The following is a 25890-nucleotide window of genomic DNA, read 5'->3' as shown; positions in this document are numbered from 1 at the left end:
TCATTAATATAATTTAATAATATAATAATAATAATAATAATAATAATAAAACATAAATAAAATACAATTAAACATACAATAAAATTATAATTATATGCATTTTGTCCATTTCACTTTACTCGGTTCAAAATATAAATAATCAAAATAAATAAAATATTTATTTATTGATAAAGGAATGTGTATTTTTGGCTATAAATAAATTCCAAAATAAAATTCCTGTTGTGTAAATATGTAAAGGAAAAAACAGCAACCATATACAGTAGCTTTGTTGTTGTGAAGTATAGTAATGACACTTATAGTAATATTAATTATTAAAAAAATTTAAATGTTAAGAATATTTTTCACAGTTCAATGATGTATTTCTGTGATTTCATTTAACAACAACAACAATAATGATAATGATAATAATAATAATAATAATAATAATAATAATAATAATAACAATAATAATAATAATAACAACTTGTTCTGTTTTTATTTATTTCATTATTATTATAATTATTAAATGCATTAGTGTATGATGTTATATGTCGGCTCTGGATGTATAGACATAATTAAACATGAAATATTTACCTGTCTGACAGGATACAGAGAGCCGATGCAGGACATGGAGCTGAATTTGAGCCAGTTTGTGATCTCGATGGGCTCCAGGAGGAACTGGCGCCCCCTGTAGTTACTGTGCTCACACAACACCCAGCTGAGGACAGAGAAACAGACAAGATTATAATAATTATAATAAGTAATTGTACTATGTATTAGAAATATTTTTTGTAATTGATTTAAATGTTAAATCATTTATTTCATCTTTTATTACTTTTATTTTTATCTATATTTGTGTTTATTTTTATTACTTTATTAATATCTCATATTTTATACATGGTTAAAATGCTTTGCCAATACCATAAATAAAAAAAAAGAGTAACACGGTTATCATACAAACATAGAGTAATACACTAATATGAAGCTGTAAGGTGTTTTTTCTGCTTTTTAGCATTGTTGTTTGGGTAAAGACACAATAATAGTGTAAAATAGTATACCTTTATAGTCTATACCATTTTCTTTAAGGTAACTTTATACATTCAAGCTGAGTATAATTATAGGCTTTATAATTTAATTCTATTTTCATAAAGTTCTGGACCAAATCAACTGTAACCATGACAATTATATTGTGATTATATTGTGATTAAACCATTTAAGTTACTAGTTTTTATTCAACATTATACATAACTCCTATTAACTGCAATGCAATCAGTGTTGGGGGTAATAAGATATATATTAAAAAAACTAGTAACTATAATTAAAGGAATCATACACTGAAAAAAGTAATGTATTACTGTTGACTTATAATGCTTTAATACTAGTCTTAAACACAGAAAATAAACATGTGAGTAAGAGCTGTGTGACTGACCATCCGGTGTTGACCCTGACGGAGAGGAACTGAGTGTTGAAGCCCTCCTCCTGCATGCTGGAGATCTGTGTGTCGATGGTGACTTCACGGCCCTCGAAACACTCCAGACCGAAAAGGGAAACCGATGGCACACAGAACGACTGACAGAGAAACACACACACACACACACAGACACACAGGATTACTTACGGCGCGCACACACACACACACACACACACACACACACACACACACACACACACACACACACACACACACACACACACACACACACACACACACACACACACACACACACACACACACACACACACACACACACACACATAATCATAATCAGCCCCTCCCCTTCATTAATAAGTCTCTACCCTTCATAATTAGCCCCTCCCCTTCATTAATCAGTCCCTATCCTTTATAATCAGCCCCTCCTCTTCATTAATCAGTCCTTACCTTTTATAATCAGCCCCTCCCCTTCATTGATCAGTCTCTATCCTTTATAATCAGCCCCTCCTCTTCATTAATCAGTCCCTATCCTTTAAAATCAGCCCCTCCCCTTCATTAATCAGTCCCTATCCTTTATAATCAGCCCCTCCCCTTCATTAATCAGTCCATATCTTTTATAATCAGCCCCCCCCCCTTTATTAATCAGTCCTTACCCTTCATAATCAGACCCTCCCCTTCAATAATCAGTTCCTTCATAATTAGATGCCCCCCTTCATTATTCATCTCCTCAACTTCATTAATCAGCTCCTCCCATTCATTAATCAGCTCCTCCCCTTCATAATAAGCCACTCCCATTTATAAATCAGTCACTTTTCCCTCCCTGACAATTTACTCCTCTTCACTAATCAGCCACTCCCTATTTATTAAGCTCCTCCCCTTCAATAATCAGCCCCTCCCTTTTTAATAAACTCCTCCCCTCCATTTATTAGCTCCATTAAATGTAAATATGAGCTGACTCAATCTGACACTGGGTACAGAGTAGTGAATGACAGCTAGCGTCACTCCTGTAGCTCCAGTGTTAAAGCACATCATTTCTCCAGCACATTTACATTATATCCAGAAAGTCAGAGTGAATCTGAAGGAGAGACTTCACCCACCACAGGAACAGCTCTAACGGAGCGGACTCTGCTGTCTGCTGGTAAACCCATGCTGCTCAGGTTAGGATAATCTCCTTCTGATAAAACATACATGCTGCCGCTGAACTTCTCTTCTCCGTACAGCACCCAGCTGAAATAAACACAGGTTTACAATCACAATTAGGATTCAGCTCCATTGAAAATAACGTTTATTTTTTCTGCAATATATAGTGCGGTTTGTAAATTTAATTTATGAATCATACATCAATTTTTGAAACAAAATACAAGCAAAGATGATGTTTAATGATGCATGTATATAATGCCTTGATTTGACTGAATGAAATGATGAGTTGTGCAGCTGTAATCATAAATACACACACAGTCTGAATGCATGCTGAATTTGCACACACACACTGTATATGTTGCATGTAAACAGTGCGCTCACTAACCTTCCTCCGACCACCCTGCAGGACCTCACCATCAGACTCTCCGGCAAAGCGTCCTGGTTATGATGGCAAACCCGACACGAGCCGAGGAAATCCGGCTCTGAGTACAGCAGCACCTGCAGGATATGAAGGTGAGTTAGCAGACATAAACATCTGACTTATTAATAAAATACAACTGAAGACTAAATCATTCACCCTTCTTTTATTCACTATCAGCTTAGTCCCTTTATTTGTCAAGGGTCGCCACAGTGGAAAGAACCGCCAACTATTCCAGCATGTGTTTTAAACAGCAGATGCTCCTTCCAGCAACAACCCAGTACTGGGAAACACCCATACACACTAATTCACACACTACGGCGCATGTGTTTGGATTGTGGGGGAAACTGGAGCACCCGGAGGAAACCCACGCCAACACGAGGAGAACATGCAAACTCCACACAGAAACACTAACACACCCAGTCGGGGCTTGAACCAGCGACCTTCTTGCTGTGAGGCGATCATGCTACCTGCGGCACCACATCACCCAATTTGCCCTTCTGGGTAATTATTTTTTTCATTATATATGATCAAATATTATCCTGATGATGTTTAACAGAGCAAGGACATTTCCACAGTCTTGAGCCAGTGCAGTATACGGCACCTTCTAAACCAGTGTTTCTCAACTGGTGGGTCACGACCCAAAAGTGGGCCGCGGGAACATTTTCAGTGGGTCATGGAGTGTGTGGTCAAAAAAACAACAAAAGTTTAATTTTAAACTTATTTTGACTTTTATTTGAAATACGTGGACGACAAAATAAATCAGTTATTAGAGATGAGTTATTAACACTATTATGATTAGAAATCTGCTCTCTGTTACACAGAAATTGGGGGAAAATAAACAAGGGGGCTAATAAATATTGACTTCACTTGTATATATATATAGAGTTGAAGTCAGAATTATTAGCCCCCCTTTGAATTTCTTCTTTTTTAAATATTTCCCAAATGATGTTTAACAGAGCAAGGAAATGTTCACAGTATGTCTGATAATATTTTGTCTACTGGAAAAAGTCTTATTTGTTTTATTTTGGCTAGAATAAAAGCAGTTTTTAATTTTTTAAACACAATTTTAAGGACAAAATTATTAGCCCCTTTGGGCTAATTTTTTATTCGATAGTCTCCAGAACAAACCATCGCTATACAATAACTTGCCTAATTCCCCTAATCTGCCTAGTTACCCTAATTACCCTAGTGAAGCCTTTAAATGTCACTTTAATCTGTATAGAAGTGTCTTGAAGAATATCTAGTCTAATATTATTACTGTCATCATGACAAAGAGGAAATAAATCTGTTATTAGAGATGAGTTATTAACACTATTATGATTAGTGATGTGTTGGAGAAATCTGCTCTCTGTTAAACAGAAAACGAGGAAAAAAATAAACAAGGGGGCGAATAATTCTGACTTCAACTGTACACATATATATATATATATATATATATATATATATATATATATATATATATATATATATATATACACACACACACATATATATATATATATATATATATAAACAAGCTTTGATTCTTGATGAAATTAATCTTTGCCAAGCACTACTTTTTTATTTTATTATCTATATTTTAATCAAACAAACACAGTCTTGGTGGACAGAAGAGACTTCAGTCTAAATTTAACCAACTAAAAACAAGACAGCAGGAGTACAGTCAAACGCTCACCTCATTTCTGAGAATGGGTCCATCACTGGGGGCCTGAAACACACAACCAATAACTTATTAATAATTCAATTATAATGAATGAGTTTTCCCTTAAAACAAGCAAAATAATCTGCCAATGATGTGAACAAAGATGTTATTCTGCTTCCCCCATTGGCAGATTATTGTGCTTGTTTTATATAAAAACTCTTAACTTTGACTTATTATTTCTGTAAACAACACTATATGTTGTTCTTGTGTAGAAAATGCTTCTTGATTTAAGACAGTTTAGTTATTTGGACTATAAATTAGATAAATTTTTCGTTTGCATTTTGTGTTCATAAATTTAATGCACATCTTTGCACGGAAACGCAGCTAGTGTTGAGGTGTGTGTGTACCGTGAGGATGGGCTGTAGGGAGCAGATGCGGTTGTCTCCAGAGCCCCAGTCTCCACAGTTATTATAGAAGCCTTTCTCCAGCACATACTGGTTCCCTGAGAAGTCTACATGAGAGTACGCCACCCACCTGTAGAAGAGCACATTCATCAGCACTGCACACTGATATACACACTACTGTACTTTTAGAGCCGGGAAACACCAAACCGTGACACTGTGAGCGAACTACACGCCATAAATACCTGTGGAGATTTAGATGAAGCAGGAGTCTCCATAGACTGAAGCACACCTGACCAGCACTCACAACACACACACACACACTGCTGTTTTACACCTGACACTATGCTGACATCTGTAGCTCCGCCCTTTTTTGAAAAGAGCTCAATCTCATTTGCATTTAAAGTGACAGTCACCAAAACGCCTCAATTAGGATCAAAGCCTGAAAAGGGTCAGTTTCTGAGAGCTGGAGAACATTATCTGTGCTGTTCTCAACTCAAACACACACTCTAGACACAGCAGAGACACATTTGACCCCTTTTCACAAACTGTAAAGCAAGTGTCTGATGTGTGAAGATGTGTGTATGTGAAGTTTCAGCTCAAAATATCACACAAATCAAAGGTATACGATTTTAGAAGTCAAAGTTACTTAGTTAGCGATAATATTACTACTATTTTATAAGTTCAGTGTGACAATGTGTGTGGTCTAGTGGTCTTTGTATTATTTAATTGGTTTTAACAGTGAAATTTGGGATAAAACACTACTGTAAGACTTCAACAAGCCCCTCTTCGGGAGCCTCTCTCCAGCTTGTGTTGCCAGATTAACTGTTTTTATGCACAGAATGAAACTCCCCTTTTTATGCAAGCCCCTCCCTCTATCCAAACATGACACTCCCACCTCAACACAGTTGGAAACACCCCTATTCCTAACTTTTTTTCCAATCAGAAGTGCCCCTGCTAATGAGTAAACGCATGTCCTCTCCAGCAGAGGCAGAACACACACGCTTGAGTCAGTCGACTGCAGTCCATTTGACGTGTTTATGTTCGTGTTTTAGTTGTTTGGTGTGTCCCGGGCCGTACTCTACACTAAATCAGCATGATGAGAGACGTACGCTCCGCTCAGCACTTGGATAGAGCGAGTGTTGATGCCAAAACCGAACAGCTCCACATCGGCTACCGCCTCCGTCACATCAAACGTGCGCTCCTCGTCCTGCTCAGACTCCTGCTCCGGCATCGCAAACAGCACCAGCTGCGGCTCTGAGAGATCCTGCACACACACACACACACACACACACACACACACACACACACACACACACACACACACACACACACACACACACACACACCCAATGGATACACATCATTTATATATAAATATGACCCTGATGCACAGTGCCAGTCTGATGTAGCATGGGTATATTTGTAGAAATAGCCAAAAATAAATTGTATGAGTCAAAATTATTATAATTTTATGAAAAAAGTAAACCCCGTGTGCATGAAGATGTTTAGTAAATGTATTACTGTACACATATTAAACTTATTCTATAATTAATAACGTGTATTGGTAAAAATGCAATTTGGAAATTTTGTCATTTTTCTCAACATGTGTGTTTTTTTTCTCTTAGATTGCAGATATTTGATTAGTTGATGAACATTGTCTAATCTTAACAATCATACATCAACGGAGTGTGTATTTATTCAACTTGCAGACGATTTAAGATGTCCCCCTGATGGCTGCTGAAATGCGTGTATGTGCTGAGTGTAGATGTTTCTTACCGACTGAATGACTCTGACGGAGCGCAGCTCAGAGTTGACTCCGCCCCACACCCGCCAATCATGATACTCGCCCTCCTCTAGCAGATACTGGTTACCACGGAAACCCTCCTTCTCATAACCCACCCAACTGGAGGAACAGCAGACACACACATCAGAAACACACACACACACACACACACACACACACCAAATCCAGAAAAAGTGCACGCACACGCACACACACACCAGATTTATAAAGAGTGTGGACACACTTATATACACACACATGCACGGACGCACGCACGCACACACGCACGCACACACACAGACACACACACACACACACCAGATTTATAAAGAGTGTGGACACACATATACACACACACATGCACGGACGCACGCACACACACAGACACACACACACACAGCAAATCCAGAAAAAGTGCATGCACTCACACACACACATCAGATTTATAAAGGGTGTGGACACGCATGCACGCACCCACGTACACACACACATAAGCTTTAGAAACAACCACACACACACACACACACAAAATCAGATACACAAACAAGCTCCAGATACACACACAAACACAGCAACTCCAGAAAAGGCACATGCAATAAACACACACATGCACACACACACACACCAGATTCAGAAACACAAACCAGATCTATAAAGGGTGTGGGCACGCACACACACACACACACACACACACACACACACACACACACACACACACACACATGCTCCAAAATAGACAGACAGAAACTCCAGAAACATACACACACACACTGACTTTAGAAAAGGCACATGCATGCAAACGCAGACAGACAGACACGCAGACAGACAGACAGACACACACACTCCAAAAAAGGCAAATGCAAGCAAACACGCACTCCAAAAACACACACACCAGGTGTAGAAACACACACGCACACAAACTCTAAAAAAGCACCATGCATGCATGCAAACACACACATGAACACACACACATTACTAAAACAGACACCCACACCAGATCCAGAAACACACACACACACACACACACACTAGATCCAGAAACACACACTCACCATCCTCCAGTGACTTTGAGGGATCCTGCGCTGAACATGAAGAGCGTCTGCTGTTTGTCCGCTCGTGACAGAAAGTCCCTCATGCTGCTGTAAATCTCTCGGCTTTTACCTGTGAAATACGGCTTCTCGTACAGCACCAGCTGACACACACACACACACACACACACACACACACACACACACACACACACACACATGTAAATACAGTTTGCATTTGTAAATAAACAGCATCTCTGTGTAAAGCAGTGCTGAACACTCACTCTGGGCTCATACAGGTTTTCTACTCTGGGCTCCCCCTATGAAACACATTAGTAATGTTCAGTATGCAGATTAATAAAGCACATTCATTCACTGATATGCATGTCAGTCAGTAATAATTGGTAAATGGATGCGTACTATTTTCAGCGGGTGCAGCGAGCCCACATATGGGTGTGTGACGCCCCAGGCGGACGGGCTGGGGAATCCACCTACTTCCAGGACCCTCGGGACACCCTGGAAAAAGGGTTCGGCAAACACTAGCCACCTGCAACACACACACACACACACACACACACACACACACACACACACACACACACACACACACACACACACACACACACACACACACGGTGTAAACATCACATTCACAAGCAAAAAGAATGCATGTGCATTTCTAATTAAACAATAGTCAAAACAAATTAAAGCAGCACATGCAAATCAGCTATCATTATTAATATTTATTATTATTAAATTTTCTAAAAGCTTATTCGAAATTAAAACAAAAACATTATTATAATTACAAAGAATTTTTATTATGCAAATTAATTTTAATGAAACAATAATAGTGATGACTAGTATTATTATATTATCTGTAATTATTATCATCATCATTATTATTATTACTACATTAAGTTATAAATAACTATTATTATTATTTAAATTTATTTAAATTATCAGCATGTAGTATTAAAGTAGCTCTAAAAGTTATTATTTCTTTGAAATTATTATCAGTTATTATTATTATTATTATTATCATCATGAAATAATTAGTTTTTTAGTCATTATTATTATTATCATTATTATTATTATTAAATTATCAGTAATAATTAATATTTAAATGATCAATAATAACAACAATAATAAATATTATTATTTATTATTTAAATATTAATATTACTATCATTATCAGATTATCAAAAATATTACGAAAATATTAATAATAATAATAATAATAATAATAATAATAAAATGATTAATAATAATAATAATAATAATAATAATAATTATTATTATTATTATTATATTAACACTAAATATTATTTATGTAAAACATTAAGTTATTATTATTATTATTCTTAAATTTTCAGTTATTATTACTATTAATGCTATTATAAAATTATATACATTATGCATTTATATCACTATGAAATTTAAAACATAATATAACAACACTAAACTAAATCATGTTCATAGGCATTTTTACAGGTAAAAAAGCATTTTTTTTTTAAAATAACACTTTTTGCTTTAATACTTTCATATACATCATTTTACTCTGATCTGCATGTGTGTGCTAATATTAGTCAGTAAATATGTGCATGTGCAAAAATAAACTCCTACAATCCAGCATTGATGATGATGGAGTTTGCTTTGATGGGGAAGCCGAATATTCTGGCATCCTCTGATGTGTCTCTGAACGTCACTTTCTTGCCCTCTGCATTCTCCTCAGGGAAGAGGCTGATTTCAGGGACGCTGTAATCCTGCAACAAGAGCAAAAGCAACATGTTGGTATGCAAATGAGCTCAAACACTGCTGCAGTTCTGCTTTTAGACACAAGAGGGCGCAACACAACCGTTCATTTCAATGAAGCCAAACAGCTAGATTTAATGGAATGAACATTTTATATCAATAACTAACATTATTTTAGGTATGAGATGGCAGAGCCTTTGGAAGCTTCTTTGAAAGTTATCATCTCTATTTTTTATATGTTGTCATAAACACACTGGTTTATTTGTAATATATCTTATTATTATTTTTATGTATTTTTCATGAACACAGTTGTTTATTTGGAATATTTTCTGTTATTTCACTTCTGAAAGCAAGAGCATATGAGTTTGTGATACCCGCACTGCTCGCCGGATGGACCCGATGCTGAACTTCCTCGTCCTGTGCGGTTTGTTTTCCTGCTGCTCTTCTCCATCATTCACTATCTCCCCATGGCTGTTGATAGAAATGTAATGCATTTATATTATTTATTAAATTACTGATTAATTGCATTCTACCCCAACCCTAAACACAACCCTCACAGTAATGTAAATACAGCAATTATTCATAGTATTTGTTTGTATCAATTGAATTTTATTACCTTATACTTCATTTCCTCACAGTAATGTAAAAACCCTAATTATGACAAGAATTATCAATATTATTTATTAAATTATGCAATAAATATATTTTATTAATATTTATCCTAAACCAATCATCACAGTAATGTAAAAACAGTAAATATACAGACTATTTATTCATATTATTTATTAAATTACCCAATTATTGTATTTTATTTATGTGTACCCCTATCCCAACATAAAACCAAACCATCACAGTAATGTAAAAACAGTAAATATGCAGAATATTTATTCATATTATTGATTAGATTGCCTCTTAATTATATTATATTGCCGTCTACCCTTAAACCCAACCAGCACATTAAAATTAAAACAGTAATTATACATGGCATTATTGATTGTATTTATTAAATTACCCAGTTATTATATTTTATTAATGTGTACCCCCCTATCACAACGCTAAACAAAACCATCACAGTATTGTAAAAACAGTAATTAAAATGAGTATTATTCATATTATTTATTAAATGACTCATTAATTGTATTTTATTGACGTCTACACTATACTCCATTTCCTCACAGTACTGTAAAAACATAATAATATTATTTATTAAGTTATGCAATAAATGCATTTTATTAAAATATACCCCAAATTAATCATCACAGTAATGTAAAAACAGTGAATATACAGAATATTTATTCAGATTATTTATTAAATGACCGATTAATTGTGTAATATTAAGGTCTACCCCTAACCACAACCAAAATTGTAATGTAAAATAGTAATTATACATAGTATTATTGACTTTATTTATTAAATTACCCAGTTATTATATTTTATTAAAGTCTACCCCTTCCTAACAATAAACCAAAGCATCACAGTAATGTCAAAACAGTAATTAAAATGAGTATTATTCATATTATCTTTAAATTACTCATTCATTGTGCTTTATTAACATGTACCCCAACTCTAATCCAAACCTCCAGTAAAGCAAAAATATGAATTATTGTTGAAGAGTGTGACAGAAATGCTGCTATATTAATGCGAGAATCCTCAGCTGTATCCCCTCTAGACTTCACCTCTCTCCTCCATTCTGCAGGTCAGCCTCTTCTTCTTCTTCTGCTGGTCTGAAAGGGTCCGTCAGCTCCATCTCGCCCTCATCCAGAGCGATCTTCTCCCCTTTAAAATCAGGCTTCTCATAAAACACCCAACTGTGGAGGAGGAAACATCATGAGGAGCAGAATACAGCTGAACACAACATCCTCACATGCAGGGGGCTGAACAATATATCGTTCGAGTATGATATCGCAATGGGTGTATCTGCAATAGTCACATCGCAGGATTTGATTGTTTATTAGAGATTAAAAGATAAAGATATTATTAAATATATATATTTTTTATTATTTATACAACTATGACCATGTTAATTTATCCTTGATTGTGTTAGCGTGGGTTTCCTCCAGATATGCTCCCTCCACAGTTGTTTTTAAATTGGCCGTAGTGTATGAGTGTGTGTGTGTGAGAGAGAGAGAGAGAAGGAGTGTGTATGGGTGTTTCCCAGTGTTGGGTTGCAGCTGGAAGGGCATCTGCGGCGTAAAACATATGCTGGATTAGTTGGCGGTTCATTCCGCTGTGGTGACACCTGATGAATAAGGGGGACTAAGCCGAAAAGAAAATGAATGAATAATCAATTTCTGTAATTGAATACTTCAGATTGAATACTTCACTTTTACTTTTGCTCTGCTGTTTATATACTTGTAATTTAGCATAATTCATGCAAAATCACTGCACTTGTTTTTAATTAAAACAAGTCAATGAGGTAAGCAGAATAAACTTATGTCAAAAGAAAAACTGTAATTTGACCTACCCCATGCATTTACAATAAAAACATGTTATATTTATTTTTTGCTTATTATACATGTTAAAACTTTTTCAATATTAATCAATATGTCATAGCAGTCAATATGGTGATAATACTGTATATCATAATAAAAGCATCAGAAATTAATCGCAACTAGAATATTTAATACAGCCTATTTCATTAACTGGACTTTTTTGAGTCAAAATAATGTTAATTCAGCAAATATGGATTAAATTAACCTAAAGAGATCACAATTATATTTCTAATAACAACATAAGAATCCAAAAGACATCAATAATAGAAATCCTATTAGAGTGACTGAAGACTGGAGTAATGATGCTGGAAATTCGGCCTTTTATCAGTTTTAACTGGTATAATGAGCAAAAATACATATAGTGTGAAAAGCGTGACATTCAGTCAGAAAGCGTGTGTGTGTGTGTGTGTGTGTGTGTGTGTGTGTGTGTGTGTGCATTTTACTCTGTGTTTCTGCTGTTAATGATATTAAAGTGATGTGGCTGCGAGGCAGGGAGAGTCTGCAGGTTAAGACGGATGAGGAATGTAATATTCTGCACATTATTCACGCCACATTAATACTGAAGTTCTTATGAATTTACAGCTTTGAGTCAGTTCATGTTTTACGCTTCACTAAGATCCATAATATTTAAAACATGGACAGAACCACAGACGATAGCTTCATAAACAGAGGAAAATTCAAGTCTGAATGAACCTGGAAAGAACTTAGCAAACATTATATGTGTACAGTGACAAAAATAATCATATTAATAACAACAATAATGATAAATGACAAACTTTATTGTTAAGGAATGATTACATAATACTTATTCCATGTTTTAATTTGAACAGGAATCAAATTTGACATTTCTGTGTGGAGTTTGCATGTTCTCCCTGCGTTCGCGTGGGTTTCCTCCGGGTGCTCTGGTTTCCCCCACAGTACAAACACATGCGGTACAGGTGAATTGGGTAGGCTAAATTGTGCGTAGTGTATGAGTGTGTGTGTGAATGTGTGTGTGTGTGTGTGTGTGTGTGGATGTTTCCCAGAGATGGGTTGCGGCTGGAAGGGCATGCGCTGCGTAAAAACTTGCTGAATAAATTGGCGGTTCATTCCGCTGTGGTGATCCCGGATTAATAAAGGGACTAAGCCGACAAGAAAATGAATAAATGAATGAATGAAAATTCATCAATGTATAATAAAAGACAATAAATAACAATCCATAATAAATGTTTAATGTGAGGAAACTTAGAGGGTTTGGGGTTTGTACCTCTATGATGACACTGTTTTACAATTAATTTATTGAATCTTTCTGCATTGTAGCTGGGTACGGTAATCTGAGTGTGTCAAATAAGAACAGCTTGAGTAGCCTTGTGAAGGTGGCAGGCAAGATCATTGCGTTTAACCAAACTGGTCCGATGGTAATTTACTGTAATCATGTCTTAAAGAGAGCTCAGGGTATGGTGTGCACCCCTCAGCTGCTGCCATCAGGACATTATTTCAGATTTCCTAGATGCAGGATATACAGATTAAGATAAAACAGATCAATTCTTTTATAATGGCGGCCATTAGGTCAGTAAATGAGTCCCGTGGGGAGGGAGATGCATCTTAAAAATGATGGATTGTGGTAATAATTTGGTAACGTGTACATTGAACTTCATCTGTGTGTTGGTACCTAAAGGGCACAATAAAGTTGGGTCCCAGTCTAAAAGATGAATTTTTTTATACTATACAATTTCAATAAACTGAATATGCTTTTTAATATTAACATGTGTGTTTGTGTGTGCACATCAGTGTGTGTGTGTGTGTGCATCGGTTGTGTTAAAGTGAGAGTGTGTGTCTGTATGTGTGTATGTGCATCAATGTGTGTGATTTAGTGTAATAAGTGTGTGTGTGTTAGTGTGTCAGTGTTTGTGTTTCTTTATGTAATAGTGTTAGTGTGAGTGTGTTAGTCCACTCACCCTCCTCTAATAACTCGTACTGATATAGTGTCAGTAAACTCCCATGGCGTGGCGTCCACAACATCTCCACGCACCTCGATGCGCTCACCCGTGAATCCAGGCTTATCGTAGATGATCATCTGATAGAAAAACACAGCAAATATTTACCACAAAGCCCCCCTGTTCAGCATCTGAGCTGATCTGAGGTCAGTCATCCAGTGTTCATCCAGCTGCTTCTCAAACACTGCAACAAAACGCTTCTCTTACTTACTGTTTCTAGTTTAAATATGTCAAAATTCTGAAGCATTTTCAAGACAAGTCCTGAATAGTGTTGGTTTTAGAAATAATGAGTCAAAATAAAGAGAGTTTTTAATTAAAACGAGCATTATAATCAGACAATGGGGTGAGTGGGATAATCTGGTTTTCAGTTATTTCATTAATGTTTGAAAACAACACATTTTATTTACTATAATTTCTTAATTTAAGAATCTTCAAGACAAAATGACCCTAAATACACATACAGACATTATTTTTATAGATAAGTTGAGATGTTATTTGTGTTACTAATAAAAATCTGTTTATCTGGAGGTTTATCTAGTGCTGCGTCCCAATTCACATACACTGTTTAACCAAAAAAGTTAAGGTAACTCAAACCATTTAAGTAAAAAAAAAAAAACTAATCCAAATGAGTACTGTGAACTTAATCTATTTGAGTAAACGAAGCAATCTGAGCTCAGTAAAACTCAAACCAACTGAGTACTGTGAAAACCAGTAAGTTAAGGCAACTCAAACCATTTGAGGAAAGCGATTGCTACAAACTAATCTATATGAGTACTGTGAACTTACTCCAGTTGAGTTGAAGTAATGAGGTATTTAACTAATTACCTTCAACACTGAGTTTAAAACTCTTTTCAAATGAGTAGAATTAACTTTCAGTCTATCTTGAGTTAACTACACTCATTTCATTTGATAGAGTTGATTGTTGGGTTTTACAGTGTAGTATTCATCCTAAATAGTATTAAAATAAGAAATTAGTGTGTCCAAAACTGCAGTATGCTGAAAACAGTGAGCCAAAGTTCCTGGATGATCTGCACTGAAAACAATATTCAAAGATGATTCCTTGGATTTACTCAATTTTTTTTTACGTTAAGTGGTTGTAAACAATTTATTTGGGCTGAATTTAAACAAACAAATGAGGTTGAACATTATTAAAATTAATTTGTTTGTTTAAATTCAACACAAATAAATTGTTTGCAACAGTTCTGCATGCAACAGTTTTTTTCAGTGACTATATCTGGTTGAAATGTGAAGATATCAGTACTCTAACTGCTAATTTTACTCTCAATACAATAAATCCAATTAGGACTACAAATTAGGGGCAAAAAGTGTAAACAAACTACAAACATGGCTGACATGTGAAACCAGCCGTCAAGTAGAGAGGCTTCAGTAAAGCTGTTTGAAGGACTATTAATTAATAATTAGTCAACTATTTAAATCCTGTCTCCTGTGTTATATTTGTATCTGCAACAACAATCTGAACTTCTATAAAGCTGTGTTTGGACATTAACTTCTGAATGTAGAGTTATTCAAACACCTGAGGAGATTTCTCTGCATGACAGACTGCTGAATGGCAGATTATCCTGCAGCTGCTGCTGCATCTATAGTATTGTAGATCATTAAATATGATGGAAATGTGGATGACTTGTCAAGATGATTGACAGGTGCTGTGACTAAGCAGCAGAATGGCATGTTAATGAGGAAGTAGTTGATCCTAAATCTTGCACACTCTTCTGTCACACCCTCAAAAGTATGTAGTTTTTCTTTACAAAAAAACAGTACATACTTTTAGGGCACAGGGCAAGTATGCAAAGTAGGACACAGCTTAGGACAGGGGTGTCCAAGCTCAGTCCTGGAGGGCCGGTGTCCTGCAAAGTTTAGTTCCAACCCCAATCAGACACACCTGGGCTAGCTAATCAAGCTCTTACAAGACTTTCTAGAAACATCCATGCAGGTGTGTTGAGGCAAGCTGGAGCTAAAATCTGCAGGACACCCCTGGCTTAGGAGATTCTAGAATCACCCATATGCAAAATATTGAACTGTTGAATGTGGCTATAGAAGCAGCACTAATGAAGCATTTGTAAACACATCAGTTCATCTGAAGAGAATCCCGTCTCTTCATAGTCTGTGTCTGTTCAAACATGTGCGCCTGGAAGGCATTATAAGGATGTTCATTTATTATTAGGGATAATAAAGCTGGAGTGGATTTTCTCACCTTTCCGGGTCGGGGATTCAGCTTGCCGTGCTCCTTCTCTTTCGTCAGCTAAAGAAAGAAAAGAAACACTTAGATAAATATATCGAGAAGTCAACACAAGAGCGACTCACAGTATATCTTAAGACAACATTATAACTGTTGACATGATTCACAGCATGTTTGCACTCCTGCATGAGGGAAATGATAAGATCAGAAACTACAGATATACGCATGTACACTAAAGCCTTCATAAAAATATAAAAAAATAACTTTTGTTAATGTCAGGGTCACCAAACATCCAGATAAACAAAAACACTTTAGTGCCAGGGTTAGGTTTGACCCGTAAATCAGGATTAAAGACTTAATATGCTGTTTATTTGGACATTTTAGGGAACAAATGTGTCTTTGCGAATACAAATGTGAGATGCAGTGCTCAGGAACAGTTTTTAGGTTATTACACCTGTTAAAGTAACGTTTCTGCATCTTATTTCAATACCATCATACTAGAGATCTGTGCTGGACTAAATTTTCAATCCCGCTCCCGCACCCAGAGGAAACCCACGCCTACATGGGGAGAACATGCAAACAGAAAGACCAACTGACCCAGCCGGGCCTCGAACCACTGACCTTCTTGCTGTGAGGCGATCATGCTACCCACTGCACCAATGTGACAACATAATTCACTATATATCATTATTTATCATTTCTTGTACGTACTATTCAATTTAAATAGTGTAGTTTATACAATTAAAGTCAGAATTATTCGCTCCCTTGTTTATTTTTTTCCCTCAATTTCTGTTTAGCAGAGAGCAGATTTCTCCAACACATCTCTAATCATAATAGTGTTAATAACTCATCTCTAATAACTGATTTATTTTCTCTTTGTCATGATGACAGTAAATAATATTAGACTAGATATTCTTCAAGACACTTCTATACAGCTTAAAGTCACATTTAAAGGCTTCACTAGGGTAATTAGGATGACTAGACAGGTAATTAGGCAAGTTATTGTATAACCATTGTTTGTTCTGTAGGCAGTTGTAAAAAAAATTTGCTTAAAGGGGCTAATAATATTGACCTTAAAATGGTGTTTAAAAAATTAAGAACGGCTTTTATTCTAGCCCAAATAAAACAAATAAGACTTTCTCCAGAAGAAAAAATATTATCAGGCATACTGTGAAAATTTCCTTGCTGTTCAACATCATTTAGGCAATCTAAAAATATATATATATAAATTCAAAGGGGGCGAATAATTCTGACTTCAACTGTATGTAATTTCATAGAAATCCTACATTTTAATTGAATAAAAAAGGCATTAATCCCACTGTAAAAACATAATAATATTCAGTGTTAAAATTCAACTCAGCAATGAGAAGCATTATGTCAGATATATTATAGATTTATTTTAACACAAAGTTTTGATTACTTTTTTAAATATTGCTTTTTCAGGTCTAAACAGAAGGTTTTTTAAACAAGACAAGTGTTTTCTTATTATTCATGTCTTATGAGGGTTAAGAAAATATACTGCATTCCTACCAAACATCTGACAACAGACAAAAAAACGCAGATTACTCAACACAAAATGATGGCAGCTGTCAGAAACACACAGAGGAACATGTGAGAGGGGATTAGCCTCACTGGAATTCAGCAGAAATGATGAACTGCTGGACTTTAAGACAAACTATGTGAACATTTGATTGTGTTTAAAGCCCTGAGAGATGTAAGAAATGTACAGCAGAGACATTTAAACTCACGATGAACAACGCAGCACAAACATGTGCTGCTGATATTCAATAACTCAATATATGGAGATAATAATGACCATGCATGATATTATAAGCTCTTCAAAATACACTGCTTAGCAATTTATTATTTTGACTTCAAGAAGGCCTTTTAAAGGTCCCATGAAAATAAAATCAAGTTGTTTAGATGTTAGCATTGGTATTGTTCATTTTTAGGACATTTACAAGCTAGTGTGCACCAAAAAAGTGACCATATAAAACTGATATAAACATGTAAAGCTTGTAGTTAGTCTCCGCCTATAAGGACCAACGATTTATTCAAGTCACCTCATACTTCAGTTTCTCTTTAAATCTTCTGACCAATCACAGGCTCTCTAGTGTATGTCATGCCCTGCCCTCTTCAAGACCCTTTTCATTTGATGCGCTTGAGCTAAATAAATATATAATTACTTTAAAAAGTAAATTAATAAATTCCTCCTGCTACTGTAAACAGAAGACTTGCAAGTGTTGTCCCACCTCCGAGTTATTCTGATTGGTCCAATGCTTTGGAAATGATATTGATGATTGGTGTTGCATTCAAAAGTTAAAATTCAGCTATCTTTAAACGATAATACTGTAGTATACTTTAGTTTTACTACAGTAAACTGTGATGAACTGTAGTGAGATATACATTATAGTTGGTGGAAACTACAGTATTGGGTCATCTGTTTATATTACTATAGTTGTGTTCCCAAATCAACTGTAGAATCACCGCAACAGTTTAATTACTATAAATGTTGTGTTACCATAGCAACTGTAAAATCACCACAACAGAATAATTATTATAGATGCTGTGTTACCATAGCAACTGTTGAATCACCACAACAGTTTAATTACTATAAATGTTGTTACCATAGCAACTGTAGAATAGCTACAAGAGAAATTACTATAAAGTGTTACCATAGCAACTGTAGAATCAGCACAACAAATTAATTACTATAGATACTGTTACCATTGCAACTGTAGAATCACAACAAGAGAAATTACTATAGACAAAGTGTTACCATAGCAGCTGTAGAATCACCACGACAGATTAATTCAAGTTCTTTACTATAGTCTGGTTCAAGAACACTACAGTATTTATTTCCTGTACATTACTGTAGTATTTTTCCATGTGGTCTATATCTGCTACTAATCTGTCATATTCTGACTATTCAGAGAAACACAGTTTAACAACACAGGATCTTTTTGTTTACGTTAGCTAATTAAACTACAGTAAACTTATGGTGAAAATAAAAACTATTATGTAACCCGTTTTAATAGTTTTATTAAATGGAGTTAATAAATAATTTGATTTTGTTGTGTTTTATCAAACAAACATTAACATTAAAACTGAAATTAAAATGCAATTATTTCTCACTGCTGATACGAATGCATTAATTATCATAAAAATACTAATAAGAGCTTCTAATATTACTAATAAGTGTTATCTATTGAATTCAATATTTTCTATTTATTTATTTTTTACATTTTGTCTTCATTAAGCAATACACATTCTTTGGGTTAAAATGAACTTTTTTTGCAACTTCCATCATATTTTTGATAATTATACCTCTATATTACAGCACGCTTTAAGCTAGGCTTTTGAATAAGAAATGGAGAGGTCATGAGCTTTGTGGCATGCAAGAATGTGAAGTTTCCACATTTCATAGGAACAATAGTATGTTGAAAATACAGCATATTTCAGCATGTAGGAGGTGATGAAATGATCTTTTCTGCACAGACTGACATGGCTTGGTTTGCACTGAGGCACAGCGAGTTGAAGAGTGACGACTTTACACAAGAGTCAAGTCAAATTCCTCTGTTTGCATAAGGGGATGCTCTTGATCAGAAGGCAAATACTGGCGTTACATAATGCAGATAGAGCTATAAAGCAAACTAGATAAACACACTGTCACACACTGTTACCATACATCCTGCATAAAGCTGAACTTTTCGGATGAGCACAGTGAAAATCAACAGTCTGTGCTCTGCAAAAAAAGCTTTAAAAACTAGACAAATCTAAAACTAGACAAGCAAAAATAATGTTTTCAGAAATAATCAAGTCAAAATTAAGTGACTTTAATTAAAACAAGCAAAAATAATCTGCCAATATTGGATGAAATACGTAAAACTGCTCATTTAGAGATATTTTTACAGTGTGTGGTGAATTGACACGCATGAAGAATGACAGTGGGATAATTGTTTTCCCAATGTCAGTTCCAGCTGGCACATAAACAGAAACCACTGCTACCCTAAAGAGCAGGGTGTGTCTGTGCAGGACTCGACACATAGACGGTCTAAGCAAATTATCAACGTTAATTAGAGTCGACAAAAATAATAAACAGCGTCACATTCCATCAGCCTCTCCCTCACGACCTGTTTCACTCATCCCAGACCTGCTTTAGATAATTTGACAAAGCACGCTGTTTTTGAATGCAACCCTGTCTCGAATAATCAACTCTTAGAGATGGATCGAATTGGAAAGCATTGCTTAAATATTGGGCAATACTTCTAAATTAAACTGAAATTTAAATTTAGAGACAGTCCACACTAAAACGCCATCGTTTACTCGTATGAGTTTGTATCATCCTGTTCAACATTTGACTTGCAAACTCTTTAGGATAGTGGAGAGAGAGAAGCAGCATTAAAGAGATAGCTCACCCTAAAATGAGGATTCATTTAATCATTAGTTTCAAACCATTATGAGTTTCTTTTTTTCTGCTAAAACAAAGGAAGATATTTTGAAGAATGCTAAAAACTATTGACGTCCATTTGTTTTTCCTGCTATATGCAAGTCAATGGTTACCGGTTTTCAGCTTTATTCAAGTTAATTTCATTGAGAAATGAGAAAGAAACTCATGAAGGTTTTGAACCGCTTGAAGGAGAGTAAATATATTTCTGGACTCCTAACTAAAAAGCATTTGTCATGTTTGGTTTGTACAGGTTTATATGCATGCTCAAAGTCGTCATATGGTTTGTGCTACATTCACTCTTCCGTGGCGGGGCGCCACACCAAAACTCATCCGCCACGGCTACAGTACAGCTTCTCATTCAAAACATTCAGACGTTTTTTTTTTTTTTTTTTAAATAGCGGGTTATAATCGCACCAAAACTAGAGCTGCACGATTAATCGTTAAAAGATGGCAATCTCGATTCGACCCCCTAGAAGATCTTAATCAAGCATTTCTACGATTCTGCCAATGATATTTTCAAGTTCAGGAGAGAAGCAAGGGCGGCTGCACAAGTCTTCACTCTATTTTATACGCTGCTCAGCGACATGGACACCTCCAAATGATGTTGAATGAGTCACATGCTGTATTTATAATGTATAATTCACCCAAAAATGTAATTTCTGTCTTAATGTAATGCTGTATTTGCTGCCGCAAAATCACACGTGACGTGAGATGTTCACCATGAGCTGTTACTACAGAGAGGGCGGACGCGCGTCCTACTTGATAGACACGGGCATGTCTACTTTAGTGAACAGAACTTGCATAGGCTGTGAATAACAGGTATTAAAGTTGTAAATAACGTTCAGTTTGTGGCACAGAGTGATCGTTTGGGAGCCGCTTGAGAAGTATAAACAGCACTAAGCAGTGAAAATGAAACCGAAAGCGTCCACATCATTTAAATAATCATATCGCATTATAGAGTTATGATTATGACAAGCATTTAATATGTTTTTATTCATAGCGCAAACGGAGTGTTGTGCATGAAAATAAATGTTTACAGTGTCAATAACTACTCTAGCCTATATAATGTTGAATATAACGCAAGAGGGAATTTGATAATGACAAATTTAATCAGTGAATAAATGGTCTAATAATGTTGTCAATGACAGATTGTAGGCATAATAATTCAACTTCAGAGTTATGAACAGCTGTATTCTGATGTCATCACTTTTCTGTGCATTAATGACCTGGAAAAAATTAAGTCTATTCAAAATTGAGCATTTTAACCAGCAGTAGACATACACATAATATTATTATTGTTGTTTTACTATATGTTTGTGAAATAATAATAATAATAGCTTACTCATATAAATCTTTATTTGACATCTACATAATCGTGAGAAAATCGTGATCTTTATTTTAAGCAAAACATTGCGATTCTCATTTTAGCCAGAATCATGCAGCTCTTAATCAAATGTATTAAAAGGAAAGTGAATGATAACTTTTCTGTGACCGCAGTAGAGCAGTGCGTTATTTGTTTAATGCTGACTGACTGACAGGAGCGTGATGCGTGAGGCCAGCAAACATGAAGTTCAGTTAAGATGAACACAGTTTCCATAATTATACTTTATTTATAGATAAAGGTCTGTGGCTCTGCATATAATGACTTTATCTTGCTGGAGTTTATAGCCGTTTTACTTCAGGACGCATTAATGCCGCTCTGTAGGTCTATCAGAGACATTCATAAATATTCCTAGCCAATCTAATAAATGTTAAAGACATACTTGTTACATAAATGCACTAAATCACACTTCAGCAGTGTTTATTAGAGAGCACACAAGAAAATGCACCTGAAGAACATTTATTCGAGGGGGGGGTGCAAGAAGTTTTGTGCATTAACAGAGGAAATTGATGTGCAAGCAGTAAGATTTGCATGCTCGTATTAGATGAATGCAATCTCGACTTGTAATACTGCGCTCACCACATTTGTCATTGAACAACGCCACAGGTAGTTACTCTGTGTAAAAAAGGCCTGCCGCCACAGCTGGAAAACATCCTAGAGGAAACACTGCATCATCTTCACTTTACTCATGTCTGTGGGAGATTTACAGCACCACAAAATGAGCATGATCGCCTCACAGAAATAAGGTCTCTGGTTTGAGCCTCGGCTGGGTCAGTTGGCGTTTCTGTGTAGTTTGCATGTTCTCCTCGTGTTGGCGTGGGTTGGCTATGGGAGAACTGAATAAGGCAAATTGGGCGTGGTGTATGTGTGTGAATGCGAGGATGTGTATGTTTGGCAGTGTTGGGTTGTGGCTGGAAAGGCATTCGCTGTGCTGCTGGATAAATTGGCGGTTGATTCCGCTGTGGCGGCTAATTTATGAGATTAATTGAGACTAAGCCGAAAAGAAAATGAATGAACTACATAATTTTAAGTTAGTTTCAGTAGATTGATGTGTATGCATGCACACATTTTTTTTAGACACACACAAAAAAAAAACATTGCATATGGAAAGCTCTGGCTCTGAGCGGATGTAATTTAAAACTGCATTTTTTTTATAACACCAAAATGAGCACTGGTGAAACTACATGCAATTTAGCCTAATTATAGTTTCACTCAATGCTCATTTTGGGGTCATTAAAAGATGGTAAATCTGCTTCATGAAAATCACTGAAACCTGTTATTATTTTCAGAGCTTTCTATTTAAAGGACTACTTACATGCAGGACTGCACCAGTAAAGTGTCGTGAAGAGATGCATCTAAATGCTGAAGATATTGTTCTTTGCATATATTTGCATATGAAATTTTAATAGAAAGCTGAATGAGTGATAAGCGGACATCATTAAACTCTGTCAACACGGAGCAGGAGAACGACCGAGCGCTGTGTTCATTTTATAAAGGATGTATGAGGTCAGGTGTAATAATAAACTGCCCAGGGGGAAGCAAAATAATCTTGTTCGTCGTTTTGACAAAATGATTTTACTTACCCTATATTGGTAGATTATTTTCATTGTTACAAAGGAAAAACACTTCATTTTGACTTAATATTTCTGAAAACAAGACCAGTTTTAGCTTGTAATGCTTTTTGGTTTAAGAATGTTTAGATATTTGGACTATAAACAAGAAAACACTCTAAGACAGAACATTATTGTGCAGTATATTGTGTAATATAGCTATTTAGAGTATTTAGGGTTAGTAGTGCAGTATGATTTGTGTGATACATTCACAGGTATACACTGTTTTACATATTGAGTCCTTGTAAGATGGAGTTTAAGGATGCTTTCACACCTAGACTTTTGTTTTCGATATGTGAATCCAGCAATCGCGCTCGGATCCATGCCAAAACAATCAATCCAAAAATCGCCTGAATGAGGTGGTCTCGACTTGATTCAAACGAACTCTGCAGTGGATTGATTGTAATGAGAAAGCAATACGATCATAAGGCAATTGTTGCGTAGTGATAAAATATAGCATCACTAACTGATTTGAGACATGCCAGGGAAGTGCCTCTGCAGAATTTCCTCAGAGAAAGACAGAAGGGGGAACTTGATGGATTAGTGCTGAATAGACTTCCTAAAAAGACAGTCAGACAGTTGCAGCCCATCCAGAATGCTGCAGCCAGGATTCTGACCAGAACCAGGAAATCAGAGCACATCACACCTGTCCTTAAGTCTTTACACTGGCTGCCAGTTACATTCAGAATAGATTTTAAAGTATTATTACTGGTCTATAAATCACTAAATGGCCAAGGACCTCAATACATTACAGATATGCTCACTGAATACAAACCTAACAGATCACTCAGATCTTTAGGATCATATAAACTAGAAGTTCCAAGAGTTCAGTCAAAGCAGGGGGAATCAGCTTTCAGCCACTACGCCCCTCACTGCTGGAATCAGCTTCCAGAAACAATCAGATGTGCCCCAACAATAGGCACATTCAAATCTGTTTAGCTGTGCTTTTACTGAATGAGCACTGAGCTGCGTCCGACAGACTGCACTATCATGTTTTTTTCTCTTCTTCTTCATTCTTTTATATCACATTTTACCTGTTTTTATGTTTTTTTTTTGCATTTTTATTATTTGTTTTTATTTTTAATTTACTTGTTTCTTTTATTCTTGTTATGTAAAGCACTTTGAATTGCCACTGTGTATGAAATGTGCTATATAAATAAACTTGCCTTGCCTTGAATGTAAGCATCATTGACCCATAACAATCGAAGCTGCAATAACTGTCAGTGTATTTGGATTTACACCGCTTTTACTCTCAATTGCAGGTTAGGTGGAATTAAAGTACAAATCAAAATGCAAATTTAAAGTATAAACAGCAGAAGTAAATGAACAGATTTTCTCTACCAGCAAATATTAAAGTAAGCAAAAGAAACCAACAGCAAATATAAAAGCAGATAGACTATATATAACGCCGTCACTGATGACTGAATCTCAGGAATATCCACAAGGTAAATGTAGACTTGGCTGAATTGCAGCTCTGACAGAGACATGAGGGCTTAAAAGACTGAAAACAGCAGAGTATGGATCACAAGTACACACATTGTTTGTGATCATGTCTCGGTTTTATTCTGTTGATATGTGATGAAATATTCATGGCTTGAAACATGTAAATATGACTGTATTGTGTTGTGTTTCTGTTTAGATCTCCGCCATTAGAGCTCATTGTTCATTTGCCCGGCAGGCCTCCGCACAGGTCACGTGACTGAAAACTCTCAGTTGATGAGCATTTGCCAGATCAGTGAATATTTCTGAATTATGAAACTCTGCAGTAGTCGTGTCCCAGAGGAACATACTTCTCCACTGCATGATCAAACTCGCGCACATTTCAGAGCCTTTATGCAAAGCGAGTACAGCTGAGGAGCTCTGAAATGTTTTCTTCTTTCTGGATAATGATTATCTGAGAAATGCCTGCAGGCTGAATTTGAGTATGAACCCCATACCAGCTGAAGGTTTGAGATCTACTCAGTATCTAAACATTAAAGTTGCTGTTGAGTTTGCAAAATTTGACTTGCAAACCCTTTAGGATAGTGGAGAGGAGAAGCATTGAATAGATAAGTCACCCTAAAATGACAACTGTTTAATCATTTACTCACTAGTTTCAAACCTTTAGTAGTTTCTTTCTTCTGCTGAACTTAAAAAGAAGATATTTTGAAGAATGTTGGGAACCGGTTGACTTCCATTTGTTTTTCCTACTGCAAGTCAATGG

The 25890-nt window shown here is 35.8% G+C and overlaps 1 protein-coding gene across 5 annotated transcripts in view; it reads right to left on the bottom strand.

The window, feature by feature from the left end:
- Positions 1–25890, bottom strand: part of crybg2 (crystallin beta-gamma domain containing 2) — a 72044-nt gene that overhangs the window by 3718 nt on the left and 42436 nt on the right. For all 5 annotated transcript variants that reach the window (XR_015945504.1, XR_015945503.1, XR_015945505.1 and 2 more), the window contains 16 exons: positions 16262–16309; positions 14011–14129; positions 11258–11389; positions 9956–10052; positions 9453–9592; positions 8250–8376; positions 8114–8149; positions 7854–7993; positions 6795–6921; positions 6128–6282; positions 5022–5148; positions 4648–4680; positions 2937–3049; positions 2509–2638; positions 1409–1548; positions 574–697 (listed from right to left, as the gene is read on the bottom strand). Coding sequence is in view for 2 of the 5 variants with exons in the window: in XM_087296041.2 (XP_087152167.1) it covers positions 574–697; positions 1409–1548; positions 2509–2638; positions 2937–3049; positions 4648–4680; positions 5022–5148; positions 6128–6282; positions 6795–6921; positions 7854–7993; positions 8114–8149; positions 8250–8376; positions 9453–9592; positions 9956–10052; positions 11258–11389; positions 14011–14129; positions 16262–16309 (1788 nt within the window). In the remaining 3 variants the exon portion in view is untranslated. The remainder of the gene's footprint in view (positions 1–573; positions 698–1408; positions 1549–2508; positions 2639–2936; positions 3050–4647; positions 4681–5021; positions 5149–6127; positions 6283–6794; positions 6922–7853; positions 7994–8113; positions 8150–8249; positions 8377–9452; positions 9593–9955; positions 10053–11257; positions 11390–14010; positions 14130–16261; positions 16310–25890) is intronic.

The sequence above is a fragment of the Danio rerio genome, chromosome 19 (assembly GCF_052040795.2).
Source record: "Danio rerio strain M-AB ecotype USA chromosome 19, GRCz13ab, whole genome shotgun sequence".
Lineage (NCBI taxonomy): Eukaryota > Metazoa > Chordata > Actinopteri > Cypriniformes > Danionidae > Danio > Danio rerio.
This window is presented reverse-complemented; position numbering and strand designations above follow the sequence as displayed.